Source organism: Macrotis lagotis, chromosome 1 (assembly GCF_037893015.1).
Source record: "Macrotis lagotis isolate mMagLag1 chromosome 1, bilby.v1.9.chrom.fasta, whole genome shotgun sequence".
In the NCBI taxonomy this organism is placed as follows: domain Eukaryota; kingdom Metazoa; phylum Chordata; class Mammalia; order Peramelemorphia; family Peramelidae; genus Macrotis; species Macrotis lagotis.
The window spans coordinates 691,460,052-691,481,682 of record NC_133658.1 but is presented as its reverse complement, the minus strand read 5'-3'; the positions used below and the strand labels follow the sequence as shown (position 1 = coordinate 691,481,682).

At 31.8% G+C, this 21,631-nt stretch overlaps 1 protein-coding gene across 3 annotated transcripts in view; it reads left to right on the top strand.

Moving 5' to 3' along the window:
* Nucleotides 1-21,631, top strand: part of DYNC1I2 (dynein cytoplasmic 1 intermediate chain 2) — a 70,269-nt gene that overhangs the window by 38,799 nt on the left and 9,839 nt on the right. For all 3 annotated transcript variants that reach the window (XM_074215717.1, XM_074215716.1, XM_074215719.1), the window contains 9 exons: nt 3,975-4,090; nt 14,614-14,703; nt 14,915-15,077; nt 15,196-15,295; nt 15,833-15,958; nt 16,898-17,044; nt 17,580-17,693; nt 17,969-18,102; nt 18,950-19,094. In XM_074215717.1, coding sequence (XP_074071818.1) covers nt 3,975-4,090; nt 14,614-14,703; nt 14,915-15,077; nt 15,196-15,295; nt 15,833-15,958; nt 16,898-17,044; nt 17,580-17,693; nt 17,969-18,102; nt 18,950-19,094 — 1,135 coding nt within the window. The remainder of the gene's footprint in view (nt 1-3,974; nt 4,091-14,613; nt 14,704-14,914; nt 15,078-15,195; nt 15,296-15,832; nt 15,959-16,897; nt 17,045-17,579; nt 17,694-17,968; nt 18,103-18,949; nt 19,095-21,631) is intronic.

Below are 21,631 nucleotides of genomic sequence, written 5' to 3'. Positions count from 1 at the left end.
TCTTCTTGTAAATAGAACTTTTGTGTTGTCCTTAGTTTTATCTTACATCCTGCAATTTGCATTGTAAAAATTAAGATTTCACTGAATTTCCAATTGTTTAAGTGTTTTATATTATTATAAGCCAATTTAACTGATAATTACAATAGGCAAAATCACATAGTGTATTGGTTCATATGTAACTTATGTTTTCTTTAAATGTGAGAAAAATAGTTTAAAATTATAGCATTAATGGATTGCACGTGCTTATGTATAATGTATGCAAAAGGAATATGGTCTTCACATTGCTATGTATAACTGAGCTTTCATTCATAATCATAAGAATGCTGGTATGAAGAAATGTCTTTTTGTTCTCTAGTAGAATTGGAAATAGCTGTCTGGACTAGCTTGAGCTAATTCAGACAATTGTTTTTGTTTATCCTCCAGCAAAGCCAAAAACAAATCAAGATTAATTTAGACTAAATTTGCTTTTTTTAAAAGTAATATAAACAGTGTGTGAATATCATTATATTTTTAAATATTCTAATGTAATTTTTAAAGACTGAATTAAGTTTAGTTGCTTTCAAAAACAGATGACATATAGAAAAAGCCCAAGGCAGTGCTTAACCTATAAATTACAGCAAGGTCATAGTTTGGAAACTCTAGTCGTTCAGTATCCCAGTGGAATAGTCTTTTTTGGTTTTCTTACCAAAAGGCTTATGTGTTGACTCATTTCCTTAACTAATATGACAATTTCCTGCACACATTTAATGCTCTGGGCAAGATTGTTATTATGCTAAGATTTTCTTCTTTTTTTTTTCTAATTTTGTTTGATAAGGACTCAAAGGTTTCTAGCTTAACTGTGTTTTATAAATAATGTACAATTTGAGCCAGTCTTATTTGCTTTGTACTATTCTTATCTTCTGATGTGCAGTTTGTATTTTCCAAAAATATACTGCTCTGATTACATGTTTGAATCTTTAACCATGTTTTCCTTACTGCATGAAATAAAGTTTGAGTATTAACTGTTTTTTTTGTTTCTACTAACCAGAATGTTTGTGTAAATCTTGAACAGTGAATAAACAATGCATTTTACCCATTCATAGAAATTATTTGCTTCACTAACTTTGACCTTTTTTACTAATGCTGCATGGTTGGCCAACAACCAATCAGGACGCTGCATTGGGATACTGATCCATCAGTTCTCCAGCTTCATTCCGATTCCGATTTGGGGTATTGAATAGATTTATCTTCTATTCTTTATAAGTTAATTTGATATTTTGTGGCAATATTCTTATTTATAAAATATAAAGCAAAACAGGTTAAAAAATTTTTGCTTTACAGTTGATAGCTCATTCATCTGGTACATAAATGAATTTTGGTATATATACATATATATATATATATATATAAATAAGGGAACAAAGTTTTTTTTATGTTGATCCTTTTGGATATAAACATTTCTAAAATTTCCCAACTTCCTAAGTAATGTTTGCTTTAATACATGTAATTGTTACTTAATAGATAAATCATATTTGAAGGAGTGGCATGAGGCAGTGAGTTTCAAAATGATTTACCCAGAACCATAAAGTTATGCCTGATAGCAGGCATAGAATATATGGTGAATATAATTTAACTTTTTCCAAATAATTCAAGATAATCCCAAACATTAATTGTTGCACTGTGTTGTAACTGAGTGATTGTCCCAGTGGCTTTTGAGACTTTGTATCCCTCTGCTAAAATTTCAAAATTACTTTTGTCTGATTTTTTTTAGTTTTTCCATTTCTCTTCCCATTTAGTTGCCATTTCTTGATACTTCCTGCTTCCAGTAGCCTTTCCACAATTTTGGGTTGCTGCTTCTAAATCTAGGTCTAGGAAATAAGAATAAAAATTCTATAAGAAACTCAAAATAAAATCATATAGATATTTTGTCAAATTAAAACAGACATATTTTGGAAACTTAAACTTTAGGGTCTAAGTTTTATAACATCAATTTTTCATATTCAGAAACTTTTATGGTTTACTTCTTAATTTTCACCATTATTTGATTTAGATTTTGAGATTTTCAGTAAATGAGATATTACTGTGCTGGGAGTGAAGGGAGAAGATACATTTTTAACATACTGTAATTTTGTTGCAATAACAGCCAAATACATTCAAGTCAATTATCTGGTCCTAATGTAATTGGTTTAGGATTAACTTTTGATCTTCCCCCCCCCTCTTAAAAAGTTTAAATGATTAATTTCTCCTATGGTTTCCCCTTTAAAATCAATAAAACTTAAAAAAAATTGTAACCATTGCAATTCCAGATTAAAGTTCTCCTAAATTTGACCATTTAATACTTAATTCATTACATTTATCAACCTTTCTTTATGTAAGGCTAATAAAGTCCTAAAGTATAAAATGCATTTTAAATTTTCTTAAGCCCCATATCGAGTATTGAATTTCTGTGCTTTTATAGGGAAGAGTTTTTTTAATTGGCTAATAATTTCCATAGATCAAATCATATAGGGATTGTTGTGTGGTTTCAGAATACTGGGAAATGCCCCATTATGTAAAAAAAAAAAATTTAAATCTAAAATTCTGTTAACAAGGTACTTGTTTAATTATTATGATGATAACTGCTATCATATTCTCCCTCTACCAGTGCAGGTAGTACCTTTTCTGCAACAGTTTTAGAAAGCTACCTAGAGCACTGAAAGGTTAAGGGACTTGCCTAAAGTCACTTAGTTTTGCGACCTGAACCTTGGTCTTTTTTGACTCCAAGGCTGGTGTTTTATCCACTATATCATCCTATGGTTAGAGAATATAAATATAGAATATAATTTATTTTGAGGAAAGGTTTACTTAAGATGTTATGTTAGGGGCAGCTAGGTGGTACAGTGGATAGAGCACCAGCCCTGGTGTCAGGAGGACCTGAGATCAAATCTGGCCTCAGACACTTAATAATTACCTAGCTGTGTGGCCTTGGGCAAGCCATAACCCCATTTGCCTTACAAAAACATAAAAAAAGATGTTATTGTTAAGAACTTATTCACAATTTTGCTATATAATTGCCAGCTTAGAAAAATACGAGTTTGACCCAGTTTTAAATTTTGAGACCTAACATATAACATCCAGTAGAGAAGTTCATTCAAATGCCTATAATGGATGATTTGTTACCCTTTTTCTCCATCATCCTGTCTTAACATGCCCATCCCCAAAATGAACATTAATGTTTATTTTTTAATTTTCCTCTGCCTTAAAGAATAAAAAAGTGTTTTATTAAGGAATCTATATGATTTTATTGTCTGTGATCTTCAGAATATAACTTATTTAATCACTCTGCCTATACTTCCATTTGATGAAGTTTGGCTAATTTGAGGGCAATATTGATTAGATAAAAATATAATGAGAATGGTTAAAAATTTAAAAACTCAAATGAGAATAATTATGATTGCCAAGTTTTTGCGAAATGAAAGACATAGAAAATAGTATTATTAAATAAAATTCCTAAAGTTACTCCCTTCATTCTGAATCTAGACAAACTGAACTTTGTATTGAGTGAATCTTAATTGTCCTCACTCCATCACTTAGAAAATATAACTATTTCAAATAAGGTTACTGTTTTGAAATTAGTTCAACCAGTAACTCTAATTTAATGCTCCCACATAGAATTTCATTTCTTAAAAGAAATTATCTTTTAATCTTATTTTATTCTGTTCATTCAGTAAAAAGAATTTGGTAAATTTAAAATCAGAGTACTATAATAATATTCAGAAATATCTTTTGATTTTTTTCTTATTTTTAGTTATTTTTCTTTTTTGTTAAAATGAGACTAGTTTAATTCATTTAAATTATTGTGATCATAGTAATTTATATTTAAATTATAGCCACATATTTTAGCAATGTGGGGTAAAAAATACATTTAAAATTTTTAATTTCCAAAACTAAAGTTGAAATTGTAAATGTGTGCCATTTGTTGTATTTAAAAAAAAATTTTTATTCACTTTATTTAGACGAGGACCTATTAAACTTGGCATGGCTAAAATTACACAAGTTGACTTTCCTCCCCGAGAAATTGTCACATACACAAAGGAGACTCAGACACCAGTTATGGCACAACCAAAGGAAGGTAAATATAAATTTTTGTATTTTCCTTGGATTCTCAATTCTGTGTTGATATATTTTAAAAGTTTATGAATTATGGTGAATTTTTTTAATTGAGAGATTGGTAGAAATGTTAGCTGGTCTACCTTTTATGTAATTTTTACATATTTTGTATGATACATTAGTGTTTGTATGTTTCATTTTGTATATTTTTACTAATGGAACTGTAAATTAGTTGAAATGTCTCATTCCTATTTGAGTATAATTCTTCAAAAGTATACATGAATTATTTTTTGTTGCATCTGTATTTTAATTACATTTTGGTTTTCTCTGTAATCGTCGATCAATGAAGATAAATGAGAAATTCATCCATTCATAGGGTCTTTGATCCAGAACTAGAAGAGACCTCAGAGATCATCTAGTCCAACCCTCTATTTTAGCTTTAGGTGCTCTATTATGTTGCTTTCATATAACTGCCTTTGATTAAGTACAGATTGGCCTTGTACAGAAGCAATTTTTTCATTAATCATAGAAATTTTTTTTTTAACCATTACAAAAATCTTATTGGAAACAACGTAGGTTAAGTTAAAAAATACTTAAGTGACACTTTTCCCACTTTGGAGACATGGTGGTCACATGTAGAAATGATGCTGAGCAAATCCCTCATAGTGGAGGGACTATATATCCAGTCAAATGGATGGAGAGTCATGATCTCAGTTTCTATTTTACCAGAGAGACTGTTAAGACCTTCACCTATAGTTGTTTTTAATCTGTTTTTAGTTTTTTTCCAGTCTCAAGCTAGTATGTTCAGGTTTTCACATCTGCAAAAATTGTCTTTTCCAGTTAACTAGAAAGGCACAAAAATTATGCCTCTAGAAATAGAGCCACTTGTGAGGTCACATGGAGAGTGTGGACTTAGTTTATGAAAGTCTTAAAGAACTTAATTTCATAGTAAAGTCTTTTTGTGGTTAGGGAAAGGAAATGTTTTAAATCACAGATACTAATTAAAACTATGGCCCATTTAATTTAAAACTTAATGTTCTCCATATTTGTCCGGAAAATGCTTATAGTCTTTATTAAACTATCATTGCTTTAATTTAGGTACAAGATAACTTACACTAGTAATATACTTTTTAATGCCACATTTATTTGATGTATAACTTAGAAAATGGAATGCAGATAGATCAAAGTTCCTTTTTTCAAGTATCATTTAACTAAAACTTAGTGATGATGTTTTTAATGACATGATATATATTAATTTGTTAAACACCTTAGGTATTTTCAAAATGAAAAATACCCTAAATGCTGTTTTGTGAACTTTCATAATAGGTTAATATTAACTAGATTCAATTTATATGGTTAGATTTTCAAGCTTATTTTTGACATATACAAAAATGAAAATATGATAGAGAATTCAAATTAATTAGCAGATCTTTTATAGTAAGTACTATGATAAGACTGCACAGACTACTAAGCATTTTTTCCATTCTATTGAAATGACTTAAAAATTACCCAAGTGTCATCATAGTCTAGTGAATAAATTACTGCATTGAGAATTGAGAGATTTGTGTTCTTTTTCACTCAGTAATTTTGGAAAGACAGCACATATCAATTTCCTGGTAAAATATAAATAATTTTATTTAGTTTTTATGAAGATCATTGATATGATGCTAATGAATTGCTTTCAACTATTCACAAGACTGTATAAGGAATTTTATTTTGATGTTTCTGCAATCTGACATCTAGAAGTAGCATTGAAAATCATCCAGTCCAACCCTCAAGTAAAGAGTGATTTCTCCTAAGATTTCCTGTAGAATTCCACTTATGTCCCTCATATCCATTATTTCTATATATATTTCCCCAACTTTTAGCTTGCAAACTCTTTGAGAATAGGGATCAAGTCCTATATATCTCCAGGCTTTAGAACCATGTCTTGCCCAAGTGACAGCTTAGTAAATATTTGTTTAATAAGTGAAATCCTTTCTTTTACAAATGGGGAAACCGAGTCCTTGAAAATTTAAGTAATTTACCACTTTTCACACAGCTAATTACTGACATAACTTATATTAGACCCTGGCCTTGTGACTATTGGTCCATTGATCTATTACACCATGCTATGTCTCTAGAATCTTATTTGGAGAATAATTGAAAGGGAAATTAAATTTCAGCTATTTTTAAATGTTAATGCAAGTAACCTTGAATAACTACACTGACCTTGAAAAGAGCATAATGTCATAAATTTATTAGAATGAGATTATTATATTAATTATATTATGTTATGTTATATATTACATTATATTATATGGTTAAATTGCTCTGCATATCTTAACATTTTGCCAGATTACATGAAAAAGAAGTACATAGATAAAAATCGTTTAAGTGTTCAATTATATATGGGCCATAATAAAGAGAGTCTGGTGGTCATCAGTGTTCCTCTGGCAATTAATTTGATATTTTCCAATGACATGAAACTGGGAGGGTTAGCTAAAATGTTGATTGGCAAAATCAGTGTCAAAAGAAATCTCAACAAGCTGAAGGAGTTATGGTAAGGATTAAGGTTTTTTAAAAATCAATTATTTTACTGCAGGATGGGAAAAATGATTAAGCATTCTTATATTTAAAAAGACTTGGGAATACAGCTTCCTATAATTATAATATATGTTATTCAGAAGAATTTAATGCAATTTTAGACTGTGATAGCTGAACATAGTTTCCAGAATTAAATTCAGTTCACCGTTCCTTAAGTGTCTTTTATGGTCATGACACTATAATCTCACTATTGCTGTTTAAGTCACTTAAGTGTTTCCAATTCTTTATGACCCCATTTGGGGTTTTTGTAGCAAAAATACTCGTTTGGTTTGCCATTTCCTTCTCCAATTCATTTTACAGATGAGGAAACTGAGGCAAACAGGGTGAAGTTACTTGCCCAAGGTCACACATCTAGTAAGTGTTTGGGGCCAAATTTAAAATCACTTCCTCCTGACTCTAGGGTCAGAGCTCTATTTTGTGCCACCTAACTGCTCAGGCTTATTATACTCTGAAATTTTAAGGCACATCTATACTATTGTGTTCAGATTTGAGTGCCATATTTTAGGAAGAACAACTATATCTAGAGTGCATTCTTACATAACAAGGATGGTGTGGGGCAACTCATATCATGTACTGATCCCTTACAGGAACTGAGGGATGTTTAATCTAGAGAAGAGGACTTGAAGAAAAGAATATGATAATCATCTTTTGTAATTGAAGGGTCATACCACAGAAGAGAGAGATTAGATTTGTTTTTATCAGCCCCAGAGTGCAGAATTATGAACAATGTCTTGATGTATGGAAAAATTTCCATGAAATTTTCCAAAAGGGAATGAATTAGCTCTTAAGTAATGAGTACCCCATTACTTGAGGTCTTCAGGTAGAGGCTAGATAACATTTTCAAGATATGTAGAAGGAATTGTTATTGCAGAATAGCTTATAATAAATGATCTCTGAGGTTCTTTCCAGTTTTGAGATTCTATGATTTTTTTAGCAGTGTTACTATTACAGTGAGGTGATTATTTTTTCTTCAGAATTTCTCAGTGACTGCAATCAGAGGAAAACATGCTGTTTTTACAAGGTAGCAGTCATTTTAATAATATACATATTTTTCACAATTGTAACCTGATTTCAATTGAGTTTAACAGATTCTTCTTTATAAATCATTATAACTTGGATTTGAACTATTTAATATCATTTCTAGTTTGTTTTGACAAGTAAATTAATATTTTTGATTCTCATTTTTCTTAGTAAAAAGAATTAACTGTCCCCCCCTTACATCAAAATGTTAAGTGCGTAAGTTAAGTACATAAAAGTGTTTGAAAATGAATTTTACGTATAGATTTTTGCAAATGAGAACCAAGTTATATGAATAGCTTGGATTCAGAAACATGGTAATTTTTAGGAAGGTTAGAGAATAGATGTTACCTTGGCCTGACTAATGAAATGTGAAGTTGGTGAACTTAAACCATTTTCTCATAAGTATTTCTTCCTCATAACAACCAGCTTCACAATTGCTCATCATGGAATAGGTGCATTTTATGGTAAGCTTGTTATATGTTAGTGAGATTTGAGAATTGGAAAGGAACATAAAGATCATCTGTTCCAAACCTCTTGTTTTGCAGATGAGGTAACTGGGATTTGAAACCAGGATTTTTGACTCCAAATCCAGTGCTCAGTTCATTCCATTATGTTGCATATTTTATAGGGGCCACAATCACTCAACCAGTCCTTATTGGGTGCCTACTATGTGTAGTGCACTATATTAATCCTCTTTTTAGCAGAGGTGGTCCTTCCTCGAGCAGGGTTGAGGTGCATAATTAGAGTAGAATGGTCCTTGGGCTATTCTTAAACTATGGAAATAAAGAGGGTGATATCAAATGATGTAGAAAGAAAATTACTTCCATGACCGGGACTCTTACATTAAGTTTCATGGCATAATTTGTGGGACTGGGGGAGAAAGGGGAAGAGAGAAACCCTGAAATTAGGGTTTTTATAATGGAAACACTTTAGACTTAACTATAACAGTTCCTAGCCATTGCTTTAATACAGTGGTTCTCAAACTTATCCTGGTTGGTTCCCATTTAAGAGCTATAACAAATTTTCAAGACTCACCATGAAACAAAATTGCCCAAATCTCCATTTGAGTGTAAGAGACAGTGAATTAAAGTCGTCAGTTTAAACTTGGGGAGCCTGATAATAAGTGCAAAAATAGTATCAATATAGAAAATGTTGTTAGCCTTAACCATTGTCTATCTTTTCAAAATTTTTTATGTAGATCTGCTTCTTCATTTAAAAAAGGTAATTTTCTTTTGTCTGTTTCCCTTTTCCTTATTTTTTCCCCTTTGGCCATCTTCTTTCTTTCTTCCAAGTTTACTCTGTGAGTTGGTAGTGCTGTTTCTGCACAGAGGTGCTGCACTTAAAACACCTGCTGTGAGTGAAATTGACTGGGATCATGTGATCTCAGTCAATTTCACTCACTGCAGGTAAAGAGCTTCATTGTAGGAACATGGAGCTGTGTACTCTCCACCTTCTAACAGTGGTTGCCAGTGGATACACTACTGGAAAAGTTAGGTTACTTACTGGATTTCTTTTACTTTTTTATAAGTTCTTGTGACCATTTTGGAAATTGCTTTTTTTTTTTATTGGATTTCTTCTCTACAATTTGACTGCAGATATCACAAAATTGATTTGGGTTTTGGTTTGAGATTGAATATTGTTATTGGTTCTAATTGACCTGTAAGTTTTATAATTTTTTCTCAAATACATTTTTAATTTTGGGAAAACAGGTTGTACACAGCTCTTGTTCTTTTATTTCTTTGTAAAGACAAGACAATGGGACTACAACTCACATTTATAGCATGTTTCATGTTTACAATGCACTTAATAATACATTCTCATTTGATGCTCTCAGCAACCCTGAGGGGTAAGTATAGCAGATATCGTTCTTCTTTTATACTTGAGATAATTGAAACTCAGCTCCATTGATTTTGCTCAAGATCAGCAAGTGCCCAAGTGGAAGTCTTGAAATTTAAATTTTGGATTTCTGAATCCAGATCCAAAGTGCTTTCCCTTACATCAGATGTTGCTTGCCATATTATCTACATTTCCTGGTTCTCATTTGAATGATCTTTTATATAATACAGTGTCTAAAAACTTTTATTGTTATTCAAGTGTATATTAATAGAGTAAATTAAAATATTTCATTTCTTAAAGAATCTTCAAATAATATAAAATATGGTAGCATTGAGTGTTATGCTTAATTAAAACACTAATTTGGGAAGATGGAAAATTTGGTTATTTGATAATTGAGAAGATGGAAAGATTTGTATATCATTAATTGAGTACAGATGGTTAGCAACTAAAGTAAAAATTTTTATGGGATCAAATTCATAAGCTGTTATAACTAAATAAAAGAAATAGAATCATGAAAAGCATCATTATAATTTTGTTAGAAAAGGAGCTTTGCCATCAGAACATAAATAAGAGACTGTTTCTTAGTGGAAAAGTCATCCATTGATTGGTTTTGTCGTTGTCGTTGAGGAACAAAATCATTAAAAGAAGACCATGTGACCTTAGATGGTTGAATATATCACTAGCTCATTGATAACAGATGTAATTGGTTTTCTTGCATGTGTCTCAAGCTATACTAGCTTAATTTCATTGTTATAAAGTATAGGGATCCTGTTATATTCATTTTTGCTTCGATAGAATGAGGTATGGAAAGAGGAAATTATCAGGCAAGTGGAAAATGACATTTCTCAAAATGAAAATTGTATAGAAAAGAAGTGCTGTCTTCATAAATACTAATGGAAAATCAATTTTCTTTATGTATTAAAACCTGTTTTTTTTTCCAAAGGTAAAAAGTAGATGATTTTAAAACTGTAAAAAAAAATCCTATGTCAAAGGGACTATTTGCTCCTTCACTAACACTTATGTGCCTTGTTTTATGAATTAGATATGGTTGTAGAAATTAAATTCAGTTTTTCTAAATTGAATCTTTTTTATAATGTAAATCTCTTGAATGTTATTAGCTTGTTTCACATACATTATTACATTCTCTTGAAGGGTAGGATACACGTGCCCAGATTGTGATATACTTATATAGAACATAGTATACATATACACAATTATTCATTCTGCTTAAATGGAGACCTATCACAGAGAAGATATTCAGCAAATCATAGAATCAAAAATGTTTAATAAATGAATTAATACTTGATTAGGGATGAATATTCATAATCAGATGTGCTGTTCAGTTTTTAAAGAGAACTTCCACTTGAATGGGATATTTTATTATTAAATGATATTTAATTTCAGTATACACTTATAGAATTGAAATAATTTTATAGAAGATATGTATGTATAGCTTGAGGATATTATTAGAAAATGTCTTCAATGTACAGTGAAATACAGATGGGAAAACTTGATCTGACGACACCCTCAGCTTAACAAAAGCCACCCATTTCACAGATGATTTAACTTTGATTAACCTACTCTATAGCAACAGATTACTCAGACAACTGGAATTTCACTCTGTAGTGTTATTGCTAGATACAGCTTAATTTGCAGAACAGCTTTTCTTTCCATCTCACCAAAATAAATCACAATTTCGATGTTAACTCGATGTAAAAATTCATTGGTTCATTAAACCTGGTTTTAGCATTCGTTGACAAGAGATTTGTCATTTTAAAAAGTAACTGCTACTTTTGTGCACTCCTTACTACTCAGTTTATAACCTTAGATCTCCTGTCAGAAAAAGCATGGAGTTAACCACTTAGCATATTGTAATGAATATTCATCAATAAATTGATGTGACATGGCAGTCCCATTTTACAGTCTTCCTACTTTGGTATAGTTTTTTCAAGTTTTAAATATGTACTAATACAAGAAAGACTAACATAGAATGTCTTTAATAACAAATGTATTTGTATATTAATTGAGACAATAGTAAACACTTAATGTTCAGAACATTAGGATATGATGTAGTAAGTTTGTTATTTTCAGTAGCTTTATGTTGAGATTCTTCTTTTTGAAGAATTGTATCAGGTTAGTGATATTGGAAACTTTTAATTTTTACATGGATACTACAGTTAACTTAATCTGTTTTAACTATTAAGTTCATAACTTTTGTTTTGCTTATGGCAAATAAAATAGTTTCCCCCCCCATTAATCTTAATTTTTATAGATTATTACTTCTGAGACCTAAACTTAGTGTTGATAGTTGTTTTAAATCAGTTTTTTAAAGTGGAGGTCATTCTAACACTAAATAAATTCTAAAACATAGTCATTATGAAATTAAAACCTGAAGGACATATTTAAGTAACTGCTATACTATCATCAGGTACAAACAATAGTACATATGGACATTTCTTATTGAGAGTGCGATACATATATATATATATATATATATATATATATATATACACACAGATCACTGTATAATATATTCCATCTACATTTTAAATGTTAAAAGAGAGAGATCTTCTACAAGATCTTTTCTCTAAAATATGTAGATTATGAGGTCACTTAGCACTAAAGTGCTGACCACATGCATTATGACAGGAATTTGACATCTGTCATTGAAAATGGTACTTAGAAGCAGTATAATGCAATAAAGTTGGGGGAAGGAGAAAGAGATGAGAATGGGAGGCTATTGTGTATAATTCATAATGTTAAGGAATGACCTGTTTAGGGTGGCAAAAATCTTTTGAATTTAGAACTTATTTTTGAATTCAGATTAAATACAGAATTGATTAATGATTAAAAATAGTCTGAAACAGTTAAAAAATCTATATTTTCACATTGGATTTTTAATTTTAAAATATTTGCTTTGTTGGTTTAATGCCATATTTTACATTAAATGGAATTAAATAATTTTTATTGCTTCTACCTGTAAAGCTAGATGTCAGCTTTATATTTGAACAGTAGTGTAGAGCTGCTACCGGTTATACTGTTTTCAGATTAATAGTCCGTTGTACATGAGAATTCATCTAAAAAGGAGTAGTGTCTTTCTGTTTCTCTGTGTGATTATTTTGCCCAAAAAAGCTTTCATTTTTTAAGTAGCACAAAAGCTGTAATTGGCATGCTTTGTAAGGAAGTGTCAATGTGCAAGAGAGTGGAGATCACTAAGAATTCTTTTACGCGTTCTTTCCCCTTTGCACCACCGCCTCCTCAGCAGGGTCACTGAGATCACTAGCTTTTCTTGAAATGGCCATTTTCACTGGCAGGTGCATTATACCCTGTATTTTCAGATTGTTTTTCCATTCTGAATGTTTGGCAGGTTGATTGCTCTGGCTGCATTGACGGAGAAAGGGCTGACAAATGCGGTTGGGCTGGCTGAAAAGACAGTGATTACTGTTTTCCTTTGTGGCTGATTGAGGCCCTTGAAAGGAAAAATTTTAACCTTCACCATTTGGTTCAAAAGTAGGAGCATATATTGAAATCATTCATGCCATTTATCCTAGTTCTGTAAACTTGTCAGAACGTAAAAATCGCTCAATTTCAAGTAATGTAGGATTGGCATACGTCATTATCATTTTGATTAAGTTGGAGGTTGTATCATTGTGTGCATTATGCAGTGTCATTTAAAGCTTTCTTTCCTACAGATACTGTTATATTTTTATTGCCTATACTATAGAGTTAGAAAGATTTTCAGAGCTCTCTAAACCTAACACTATGTGTGTGGTTTGGCAGCTGGTATGGCCTACAAGCTGTATTTTGTTTGCAGGGTAAAGGCTTGTCTGTAGACCTCCTGGAGTGTTGGTAATTGCACAGGCTTGCCATTGGGGAAAGACATGATTGGAAGCAGTCAGGCAGAAAAATGTTATGCCATCCCATTGCCACCTCATAGCAGAAAGACACAATCCCAGCAGTACCATCTGGTTGCTGCTATCTAGTCAGCTGGCCTGGCTGCTGGGACCATGGCTTGGCAGCTGGTTCCCATCCCTTGACCACTCTTTGTGTATGTTGTGTGTATATGTGTGTTAGATAACTTTGAACATGGGTCACAGAGATGACTTTGACTAACAAGTAGAGTCCTCTTGTTGAATAGTCTCATTACTTGAGATGAAGCAGGCTGCAGACTCCTGCTGCCATTCCCTTAAAAACAGATGAAAAATCTGTTTAACCAATAAAAATGAATGTTTTCTTCCTACAGATCCAGTCTAGGATGCAGAGGAAGATGAAATAGTCACTGGATATTCCATAACATTTTAAATAAATAATTTTCTTGCTTTCAGGATTTAAGAGGACATATAGAATACAAGTCATATGAACCTTGCCTGTCTTTAGGGCTACATCATTTTTACATGTTATGTAATGAAATCAAGACAAAATATTTTCTTTTAAAACTTTTATTGCCAGATAAAATGATGATTATGATAGAAATTATATTAATAATTCTAATAGAAAATAGAATATGGTCACATTACTATGAGCTTTAACAAAATCTGCCTTTCATAAAAGGAACTCAGAAGCTAATATTTAGGCCATTATTATTCCATATGAAGACCTATTAGTTATTGAAGAGTTTTAGATCACAAGGAAGCAAGTAGTTCCATAGATTATTTGAGATATTTGATTTTCTTTATAATGCACATTAAAGTATAAGCATGTTACATAAAACTGTACAGTTGTTTTAAGTTATCACATGTTGAATAATAAATGACTCTTAAGATTTCAAAGCTTTCTATTGAGAATCCTTTGTTTTTGCTTATTTCTATTTACACAGCTGTAGAATTTAGTGTGACTTTCAACACTATACAGACCTATATGAAAATTTATCCAAAATGGGATCTGATTAACATTCTTTACTTTTCAGGATGGAATTAGACACCAGATTGTGTTATTTTTAAAGACAAAATTTTAGAAATTGACACGTTTTATCTGTCTTGCTTCACCTTTGAAATGATTTTTAGATTAATATGATAATGTATGAAACATTGCCTTGTACAGGGTTATTTTTGTTTTGTTTTTTTTCTGGTAGTATATTGTTTGCGATGGTTTTATTTTTTTTAGATGAAGAAGAAGATGATGATGTTGTAACCCCCAAGCCACCCATTGAACCTGAAGAAGAGAAAACTTTAAAGAAGGATGATGAAGAAGAAGGTACAAAAGATTTTTTTAAATGTCTTAATTTCAATTTTTTAGATTGAACATATTTATTGGAGTTTCATTCACATATTTAAGAGAACAATATTATTGAACAACAAAAGATATTATGGAGATCTGTTAAAAAACGGATATTTAATGAGAATTGGTTTATAAATGATTTATCAGATATAAGTAAATTTGCAAGAAAGAAATATTTGTTTTCCAGTTCCCCCTCATGAGCTTACCGAAGAGGAAAAACAACAGATCCTGCACTCCGAAGAATTTCTAAGTTTCTTTGATCATTCCACAAGAATTGTAGAAAGAGCTCTTTCTGAGCAGATTAACATCTTCTTTGACTACAGTGGGAGAGATTTGGAAGATAAAGAAGGGTAATATTTAGTTGCTAAGACCTAAAGCATGATGAGAGTTGAATTATTATAAATAAAACAAGTCTAATATAAGGTCTTATCCTTTGTATTTTGATTTTGTTTTTTTATTTAATTCCAGAGAAATTCAAGCAGGTGCTAAACTGTCCTTAAATAGACAGTTTTTTGATGAACGTTGGTCTAAACATCGTGTTGTTAGTTGTCTGGATTGGTCATCTCAGGTAAAACAGAACAAGAATAACATTTGATAATAATTAAATCATTTTTCATTTTATACAAATTAGGCTACTGTTATTGGAAGGCAGAAAAGATCATTGCTGATTTATTAATATACATTTATTAAATATAATGCACATTATCAATATAAATTTATTAAAATAATCCTCAGGCAGAGTTTTAGAATACATATTCATCTCATTTTCTGGACTTTGGAAGAAGGGACTGAAAACTTTAATTGGGGGGGGGTAATCCAAGGTAAAAGTTAACTGAATTCCAATTTTACCAATGTTAATAGAGCATAAGACAGTGTAATATATAATGTATGTATGAATAAGATACAGTTTTAATATAAAAATGGAATTCAAACTTTTAAGCATAAATGTAGTGAGATACTACATTTGAATATAAAAGTAGTATTTTCAGAGAAGGAACAAATATTTTTAACTTTAAATTAATTTGATAGTGAAAATTACAGTAGATAGAACATAAAGTCATTTTCATTGATGTAAGTTTATTTTCATCTGATTTCCTGTGACCAGTACCCAGAATTGCTTGTGGCCTCCTATAACAACAATGAAGATGCTCCTCATGAGCCTGATGGGGTGGCCCTCGTGTGGAATATGAAATACAAAAAAACTACCCCGGAGTATGTGTTTCACTGCCAGGTAAGATGTGAGAAACTGTCCTCTCTCATGTTCAACCTCCATCGACAAATTTACAAATAGCCTTTTTCTTTTTTCTTGTCAACATGATGATATCACTGGGTTGGTATTTACTAAACCCACATGTATTTGCAAACACATGTTGACTGAAAATTAAGAATTAGTTCAAAATAGTCTTCCCTTTGTAGCATTTGTGACATTTTTCATATTATTTAATCACACCTACACTGTCCTTTGATGTTGTTTTTCCTTTATTCTAATTGATTATATGAAAAGAAAGCTTTTATAAAATGCCTTTACCATGGGAAGTTTCTCATGAATGGTTTTACTGAATATACAATTAGTCTGTTGGCCCACTGAGTTACTTATACATGGCCTGAGGAGCTGGAACTAGATAGTTTTAAGTAGAAACATATGTTCAAAGTAGGAAACAGATGCAGATTTTAAAAATGAATTTAGTAGGAAAGTAAAATTTGTAAACCTTTTCTGTTTGCAATAAGACAAAGTCTTTTCATAATGGCATAATTCTGAAAAATTACTTAAGTGAATCAAAACTAGCATATAATCTGATCTTTCAGATTACTGTCAAGACAAAATGTGGGGGTAATTATCTTACAATTTGATACTATAATGATATGAAATATTTTTACTTCAGAAATCACTTTATTGATTTATGTAAAATGTTATATTTAATTCCCTTTTCTCTACAACATTCTTTTAGCATAGAAAATTCTAAAGAGAAAAGCAAAAACTTTTCCTTACAAAATAAAAATGTGAAATATTAAAATTAAATGGGACATTACATCAACTTAATTAGAAATATTTTAAACAAAAAACAAAACAAAGAAAATGCTCAATTGTATTGAAAGGTATTAGTTTATTTCTCTAAACTGTTATATTTTTTCCTCTTTAAGTCTTTATTCTCAACTTTTTTATTTGTAGTCTGCTGTAATGTCGGCTACATTTGCAAAATTTCATCCCAATCTGGTTGTTGGTGGTACGTATTCTGGCCAAATTGTATTGTGGGATAATCGAAGCAATAAAAGAACCCCAGTTCAGAGAACCCCACTTTCAGCTGCTGCACATACGGTAGGGAAATAAAACGTCTTCTACAAGATTCTTCACTCCTTAGGTGTTAGGTGACTACTGGTGTTTAACAGGGCCTTCTAGAATAAGCTTTCTTTCATGTTTGGGAATCATCAGCATTCAGCGGCCATATTTTATTCTGTACTTTGAAAAATATATATATATATTTTTTTGCAAGGCAAATAGGGTTAAGTGGCTTGCCCAAGGCCACATGGCTAGGTAATTATTAAGTGCCTGAGACCGGATTTGAACCCAGGTACTCCTGACTCCAAGGCCGGTGCTTTATCCACTGCGCCACCTAGCCGCCCCCTGGAAAATATTTTTATTAGAGCCCTTTTCTCTTCCAAGACAGTATTCTTTCTTAAGTGTAGTGATTTTAAAAACAGCAAAGTTATTCATATTAAAAATGCTTTAGAAGTATATTAGAATTGTTTGGTCTAAGGGAAAATGCCTGTAATTGAAACTTAGTTTGAAATTTTGAGGTTTTTGTTTGCAAAAATAACCCTTTTAAACTCTTTTTGTATTGTGTCCCTTTTAGCATCCTGTTTATTGTGTGAATGTAGTTGGAACCCAAAATGCTCACAATTTGATTAGCATCTCTACTGATGGAAAAATTTGCTCATGGAGTTTGGACATGCTTTCCCATCCACAGGTAAAGTTCACTTGTGAAAACCTAAAACTGTATGACTAGTTACTTATATCTAAATGAAAAGATGTAATTTTTTTAAAAAAACTACATAGCTTATAGTTTTTCATACACATTCATTATATTTAATTTCAATGATCTAAAATCTGCAAAAGTACTTTAGGCAAGGGTAAGATTAAATGGGAACAGCATGATTTTGAAAAAGCAATGAAGATCAGAAAAAACTTTTTTTAAGTAACAATGTTGATTGTATAAATAGTTCCTCATATTTTTCTCTACAGGATAGTATGGAGTTGGTTCATAAGCAGTCCAAAGCTGTAGCTGTCACTTCTATGTCCTTTCCTGTTGGAGATGTCAACAACTTTGTTGTTGGAAGTGAAGAAGGCTCTGTATACACAGCATGTCGCCATGGCAGGTGATTAGAAAATTTGAATTTTTTTATTTTTAAAGTTATGATATTGACAAAGATTCTCCCTTATAACCATATTTAAGTTAACTACACCCTTATTGCATGGAACTATTTGTTGTGTGTAGAACCACATTATTTCAAACTTACAAAATGGAAACTTTCATACTAAAAAGGAAAAATGATGGATTGTTTCTCTTTTTGTGCTGATATAGATTAGGGACTTTATTTTGCAGTTCAGCATTTCCTAAATATGAATGCTATAGCTGTCATTCCTAGAACTGACCCTTCATATGTTTATAGAAAGATAAAAATTTTCAGCTGCATTTCAGTCAGTGTTCATTTGAATTTGAACTTTATCCTAGTCCTCCTGATAATTGTACAGTAACATCACGCACAACATCTTCAATTGACTAGTATTTCTCCTGCTGTTCCATCTGTTTTGAAATTGTCTAGTTCTACCTTATCAATTTCTTCCTTAAATAAAATTGAGTATCTAGGTTTCATCTCAAACATGGATCACCCTCACTTCAAAGCTCTTAGATTTTAAAGGAGTCAAAATTATATCTCTTCTATGTAGCATTTCTTTGCCTTTCACTGTTCCATCAGTTCAAGTATTGGACTACTGGGGGTATATTGTCAGGACTTTAATGTTTGTGATTCCAAATTTACAGCTTCAGTAGAGTAATGTTAAATCTGGACAGATTTACCCTTTTCCTAGAATTATTTAAATGTACCATGCACACAGTTTAGAAAAATTTTGATAGGATTTTATATTTAAATATGTGTATATTGTCCGTTTATAGAAAATCTAGCTGTAAAGAGACAAACCTGATTGATTTTATTTGTAAAACAGTAAAGCCGGAATCAGTGAAATGTTTGAAGGACACCAAGGACCAATAACTGGTATTCATTGCCATGCAGCAGTTGGAGCTGTAGATTTCTCACATCTTTTTGTCACTTCCTCATTTGACTGGACAGTGAAACTTTGGACAACCAAGGTACCTAAAATGTTTTCTGGTCATTTTATCAGAGTTTTGACACAAGGTGGTGCTCTAATATAAGCCACATAGGAAGCTTAAACTCTAATTATGTTGTATAGTTTGTTTTTTTCTTGATGATATGCTAAGTAAATCCAGTAATACCATACTTATCCAGATATCCAGTTTTTGGTGACCTTCACACTCAAGAACATTGCTGTGAGAAGGAGAGATGTCCCAAAGCTTTGCATTCAAGCTCTATGCTTTGCTGAATAGAAAAGATCTCTGCTCTTTTGCTTTTGTTTAGCACAAAATTCTTAACAAGTTTCTTTATTAATTTTATAACCCATAGCAGATTAGAATCCTCAAACTAGAAAGCATATAGACTGTTGAGTCAATTAAAATAATAATAGTAAAGTGTCAATTGCCGGTGAAGGACAAAATAGAAAATCTGCATTGATATTTTAAAGCCTAGAACAATAATGGTTATTTATAATGAAGATTGTGAATCAACATGAAAAAGATTGGACTAAATTCAGTATCTTTGGTTCAAAAGGGCAGAGAACACTAAGCTATTTTAGAGAGTTTTCCACCCCAAATGTCTAAAATAAGCAAAGGTTGGTTCTAGATTCACTTTTGTCTAATTTTCTTCAAGAACATAATAGCTTACAATTTCAAAATTACTTTTTTTACAACAACCCTTTAAGGTAGGTGGTGCCAAGTACTAATTTTCTGATGAAGAAACTGAGTTAAAGTACAGATAGGTAATTTAACTAGGTTATATATATAGTGATAATTTTAGCTGGGATGCAAACCTAGATCTGTGCAAGGGTGCTGCTCTTTTATGGAAGGATGAGAGAGGAAGAAAGAAATGGGGGAGGGGAAGAGGAGGGGGTAGCAGAGAGAAAGAATTATTTAGGGCCTACCATATGACAGTTACTCTAGAAGTACCTGTACTCACTTAATCCTCACAACAACCTTGGGAGGTAGGTGCCATTATCTTCATTTTATAATTGAAGAAACTGAGGCAGGCAGAGAGAGATTAAGTAACTTCCTCAGGGCACAGAGCAAGTATCTCAAGATGGATTTAAACTCAGGTCTTTCTGACTCCAGGCCCAGCACTCTAGGCATTGTGCCACCTAGCTTCACCTAAATTTGCCCTTTTTTCTTCCTCACAAACAAGCATCAGATGTGAAACTCCATGAAACACTATTGCCCATTAATTACTCTTTTATCTAATAAAGAAATTAATTTAGGGGAGCACCTAGGTTCAGTGGATAGAGCAGCAGCCCTGGAGTCAGGAGGACCTGAGTTCAAATCTGGCCTCAGACACTTAATAATTACCTAGCTGTGTGACCTTGGGCAAGTCATTTAGCCTCATTGCCTTGCCAAGAAAAAGAAATAATTTAAAATCTTGAGTTACAGTAATATGTGCATATTTGGCCTTAACTGCCATAAAAATTATTGTGTTTTACAAGTCCATTTCCTTTCAATTCAGCTTCTTGGAAGAATTGGTTAACTTTCAGAATTCAGTGGTTTCTTATACCTTCACTGAATTATTTATTATTCATTAATTTGAGACTTCCAGTTTTCTTCATGCTCAACAGCATCAGTTCTAAGATTGGAAATATCTAATTGGTCCATCACTTTAGAGAAGATGTAAGGGTTCTGTTTCCCAGTTGTCAGATCCCAGCTGCCTGAGGTCACTGCACCAGTATTTCACTCTGTCCTTCTTCCAGTGTGGAACTGTCTAGAGACAGGGTGACAAGCTTCCTCTCTACTAGTTGACTAGGCCAAAGAGGAATTCTCCCTATTAGTGAACATTTCAGAAGAATAGTGTAAAGAAAATTCTTCTTTTGAGTTGAACTGGAAGACCTCCACTGGTTCTTCGAACTATTAAGATTCAGTGATTGTTCCTGTAGCTCTCCAGACCTGTACTTTACAAAGAGTTTCCAGCACCAAAAAGAGATAAACATGACTGTCTACTGCTTTTTTATATGTTATTTCTTCTTGTCCTTTTTCCTTTTACTGTTGTCACAAAGAGTCTCTACATATCTCTCTTCCTTCAGGTTCTTCACAGGACTTTTTACTCATTTGACCATAGCTTGCTTTCTCTCATAAAGGTACACAAGCAAACTGGTCTAGTTTATTTTTTGATATGAAAAAGGTCACTTGTGATATAGCAAAGATTATGAAGACTACTGCTGGTTCACAGACCCAGCTTAATATTCTGAATAACCCACATGACTTAATAATCATACCTCATTCCTAAAGATTGCCACCACCACATAATCACCCTGCTGTGTTAGTGGAACCAAGTATCACGTTTACTCCACACACAAAAATTAAGGGTTCACCTCCTATACATATGCAGTTACATATGGATCAGTTCTGCTTTACAGAAGAAGGGAAGAGTATTAGATGTGTGTGAATGACAACCTTATCTCTTCTTTAAAAATTGCCTGAGTAAATATTTAAATTCTGATCCCCAACTTAATTCCAGAGTTTATTATTTTGATCATGTAATTAATTATGCTTTCTCATTATTTAACCTAATA